Raw genomic sequence first — 5,000 nt, 5'->3', positions numbered from 1 at the left:
GTATGAGTGTGTGTTAGGTAACTGTAAAAAAAATCAAAAGTAGATTCACTCTGTGTCTCTGTTCCAGGGTCAAAATAAGTACACATTAGATACACCCAAACAAGCAGTAACACAGGCATACACATATATAGAAACTCATAAATTATAGGCACACGCAGACACACATTGACATATTTCTATCCAACTTAGAGCAGGAACAAATTATAGTTCTCGTCTCGTTGCGAATATGCACGTCCACGTTGGAAAAGTGGATCTGATAGTATGTCTTAAGTGAAATCAGGTTAATTCGAATATTTACTACCCATAATTAGATTTCATGCATTTTTTCACATCTAATCTGGTCTGATCAAGCCCCTAACACCCGGGACATTGAAATAAAGTGATATATTTTGATTCCGCATTAATCTTATCAAAGACTGACATTCTCAGCCCTCAAGGTCCATCGAATGATTTATGGTACACAGTGGAAATTCCGCTTTCGTGAGACGTTATCTTTTGGAGGATTATTCTCCTTTAAGTGTAATCTTTCATGATGTCAACAAATGTAGAAAAGGTGTGAATGAGAATGAATATCTTCACAATACAAGAGTTGTATTTGAAAGAAACCGGTCAAATATATATCTTGTATTGTGGAGATATTCATTCTCATTCATACTTGTTCTACTGATGATAATGATGATAATGACCACCACAGTAACAATAACAATAATAATAATGGTAATAATAATAATGATGATAATAATAATAATGATGATAATGATAATAATAATGATGATGATAATAATAATAATAATGATAATGATAATAAAAATAATGATGATAATAATAATAATAATGATAATGATAATAATAATAATGACATACTACTACTAGTAGTGTTAATAATAATAATAATATTATTAATAATGATAATGATAATGATAACGATAATGATAATGATAATGATAATGATAACGATAATAATGATAATAATAATAATAATGGTAATACTAATAATGATAACACTACCACTACTAATAATGATAATGACAATAATAATAACAATTATTACTATTATTATTACCATTTTCATGAAAATAATGTTGACAACCACATGAAATTAATGAAACACATAAAACCAAGTGTTATTGAAATCATAACAAAACAATCTTATGTTAATAATATCCAAAAAAGATAAATAAAAAAATAAAAAAACAACCAACCTTATATACAGCGTGGTGCAAGAGCGTCCAGCCTCGACTGTCACGGCTGTTAGGGTCACCTCCCCATGCTAATCCTGACATGACTTCGCTCTTATTGCCTGTCCTCACCGCACGCACCAGCGCCTGTGGGGAAGAAACAAGTTTTATTTGTGTTCACAGATAAATAGATATAAAAATAGATAAAGTTATTTATAGATGGATAGACATATATAAAAAAAATATATATAAAAAAATATATAAACAAAAATCAGTAGATGTAGATACATAGATATATACATTTTGATTTAGATAAACTTGTAAACAGATATGCAGATAGACTGATGTGATAGATATGAATTAATAAGAAATGTATAAATATAGACAGACAAATATACACAAACACATATGTTCCTCAGGAGTGATTTATGCGAAGACCTTCATATAAACCAGAACGTCTAAATAAACTTCATCTTAAACTATATCTATTAATTAGGAAGTGAAGCAGATGATAATCAAAGACTTGTTGATTACAGAAATTACGTTTATTCCCTGACGAATAATGACCTAACGACAATATGCAAATTTCCAGGATGAGATAAACAAAGTCGATCCTTCATTATGACGGTGATAATCAACTTAATTAGATTTTTGCTTGGTAATGATGTTTTCTCTCGCCGATAAGCCATTCGTTATGAACTTGATTTCCTCTAATCTAAGTCTTATCAGTTTGATTTTTATCTTATTATCAGTTCTTTTGATGATTACTTTTATGGACTATTTTTACTCCCTATTTTTTTTTGTTTTTTTTTATGGTCTTCTATTTACAAAAAAAATAACAATAAGATAAATGAAATAAAATAATAAATAAAGTGATTAAGGAATGAATCGGTAAATAGTTAATTAGATAAAGTAAGTGAATAAATCATAAAGAACTTGAAGATTTCTACAGTTAAGTTTCCCTTCCTTAATTAAACTTTTAAAACTCCTTTCTTTTCCCCGCCCAATAAATAAACAAACTTTCCCCTCTGTAATCAAGCCTCAATTTCCCCAGTTAGATGTCCCTTGCCATCACCCTCATCCCCCCCCCCCCCCCCCCACACACACACACACACCTCTTCTCATTATTTTTAACTTTATCTTTAACTGGCTACTGCGTTTTCATTTTTAGCCTAACTATCTCCTTTTAACCCCCCCCCCTCTTCACCCTCCCTACCCCTCTCATTTAACCCCCCCCCTCTTCTCTCTTACGCCTCTTTCTCTTACTCCTTCTCCTTCTCGTTCATTCTTCTCCCTCCTCCCTCGTCTTCTCCCACTTCTGTCTCCTCTTCCTTCTTCACCTCCACCTTCTCCTCAATCCCAACTCCCTTACGCCCCCTACCCCACCCCCTTTCGTCGACCTCACCCTGTCCCAACTCCCTTTCCCCGACCCTAACCCCTTCACCCGCCCCCTCCCTAAAAGCTTCTCCCCCCCCCACCCCACCCCCCCCTAACCGCCATTCGCCCCCCTCACCAGGTCCGAGTAGAGCAGGTGGTCCTTGTTCTTGAGCGAGTCGAGGGCGCCGAGGTCCAGCAGCTGCAGCACGGTCTGGCTGTGGCCCCACTTGGCGGCGACGTGCAGGGCCGTGTTGCCGTCGTGGTCGGTGGCGTTGAGGGAGGCGCCGCGACCCGTCAGGACCGTGATCACGTCCTCCATGCCCTCGGAGGCGGCGTCGTGCAGGGGCGCCGCGCCGGCCTTGTCCTGAGGGGAGAGAAAGATACTGTGAGGGCCGGAGGTGGGTGAGGAGGATGACTTCACGCTGAAGCTGTCCTGAAAGAGGGAGAGGAGGAAGAGGGTGATAGGACGGGGGATGTGAGATGAACGAGTTGGAAAAATGTGAGGTGGATGAGAAAAGGAAGAAGAGGTGGTATTGTGTCGTGACTGAGGAAGGGGTGAGGCGGATGAGGAGAGGCGGATAGGAGGTGGATGAGGAGAGGAGGAAGAGGTGATGAGTAGTGGACAAGGAGAGTGGCGAATGGAACTGGATGAAGAGGAGAAACGGAGATGGAAGAGGACTTAGGGTTAGAAGTAAGAGGAGTAGGCGAGTGGAAGTAATAACAGGAGGAGGAACGAAAAGGAGGAGAAAAAGATATGAGGCAGGACAAAAATAAGATACAGAGAGACTGAGGTAGAAAGAGAAAGTTCAACAGATAAACAGAGATGGAGTAAGAGACAAGCACATACTGAGAGATAGGTAGAAGGATTGAAGGAGTTAGACACAAACAAACAAATAGAGACGGAGAGAGAGACAGAGAGGGACTGCGGAAAAAAGAGAGGGAGAGGCATACAGAAAGAAAGACAGTTAGACACAGAGCACATCACAATTATGCAAAACAGTTCGATGCATTATCTTTCTTCCATACAATTGTCTTCAAAGAAGACATACGTGAATGTCAAACCGGTGTAAAAATATACTGAAACTTATAATGATGATACGAAAGACAGACAGGCTAACAGATAGGCAGAGAGATAGACAAACAGACACAGAATGAAAGAACGAAAGAAGAAAGAAAAGATAAAAGGAGGGAAAGAGGGAGGGAGGGAGAGGCGGGAAAACGATAAACAAAGGTAGGAATAAAACACAGGCATACAGACCGACTGACAGGCAGACAGACAAACCAATACGTACTTGCAACAGAAAATGAACAGCATTACCAGCAACACAGAAGCAGGATGATTTTTTTTTTCTTTTAATGTAAGAGATTCATCTAACTCCTACTTCCCACCACACCCTTTACTCCAAGCCCCTCTTTTCTCTCCTCCTCCTCCTCCTCCTTCTCCTCCCAATCCTCCTCCTCTCCCCACCCCATCCCCGCCCCTTTTTACCCCTCCCAACACCACCCTATTCCCTACCCTACCCTTACCCATCCCTGTCACTCGCCACACCTCCCAACCCCACCCATTCCCCATCCAACCCCTCCACCCATTCAACCCCTCCCCCCACCCAATCTCTCCCCCCCTCCAACCCCTCCCCCTATCCCCCCTATCCCCACCCCACGAGCGCCCTTACCTTGCTATTGACGAGCGCCCCCTTGTCGAGGAGCAGCTGCAGTACGGCTAGATGCCCCCAGTAGGCGGCGTGGTGCAGGGGCGTCTTCCCTTGGGCTTCGTCGCAGAGGTTGGGGTCCGCGCCCCCCTCCAGCAGCGCCTCCGCGATGGTGAGGTTGCCCTGCGATGGGGGAGAAGTAAGGAAGATGGTGAGTGGGAAGAGTGAACGATAGTGATGGTGAGTAAGAGAGGAGGGTTGAAAATGGTGGTGGTGATGATGGGGAGGATAGAAATCATGGTAGTGATAATGGTGATGATGGGAGGCTAGAAAGCATGGTAGTGATAATGGTGATGTAAATGGTGATAATGATTTGGTGGCTAGAAATCATGGTGATGGAAATGGTGATAGTAACGGTGAATAGGATATAGGATAAGGATAGTGAAAATGAGGGAAATGATGAGAGCTACAGTGTCAGAAAATGAAGAGTGTTGAAGATGACGGATAGTGATAGTGACGAAATTATGGTATTGGTGAAAATGGAAAAAAAAAAAAAATGAGGATAATGAAAACAATGACGATGAAATCATAATGACGATGATGACAGAAATGGCTATCAGTGATGATAATGCTAATAATAGTATACATCAATGATACTATAGAATAGAGGGTAGTAAATGAATAAATTGATAAATAAATAAGACACGAGAACCATGCATGAGAAAGAAAAACATTTTCTATTTGTACACATGGTCTTTAATAATAAGCTCTTGACTTTTTCCGTATTTGGATATTG

At 40.5% G+C, this 5,000-nt stretch overlaps 1 protein-coding gene across 1 annotated transcript in view; it reads right to left on the bottom strand.

Annotated features, from left to right (window-relative positions):
* The window catches only part of LOC125036939 (ankyrin-1-like), a 20,340-nt gene that overhangs the window by 8,555 nt on the left and 6,785 nt on the right, over positions 1–5,000 (bottom strand). Inside the window, exons 8-10 of the mRNA XM_047629898.1 lie at positions 4,229–4,387; positions 2,692–2,919; positions 1,203–1,325 (exon numbers count right to left, since the gene is read on the bottom strand). Coding sequence (XP_047485854.1) covers positions 1,203–1,325; positions 2,692–2,919; positions 4,229–4,387 — 510 coding nt within the window. The remainder of the gene's footprint in view (positions 1–1,202; positions 1,326–2,691; positions 2,920–4,228; positions 4,388–5,000) is intronic.

Source organism: Penaeus chinensis, chromosome 22 (assembly GCF_019202785.1).
Source record: "Penaeus chinensis breed Huanghai No. 1 chromosome 22, ASM1920278v2, whole genome shotgun sequence".
Lineage (NCBI taxonomy): Eukaryota > Metazoa > Arthropoda > Malacostraca > Decapoda > Penaeidae > Penaeus > Penaeus chinensis.
Note: the sequence above shows the minus strand (reverse complement) of the source record. Positions and strands in the feature narration are given on the sequence as shown.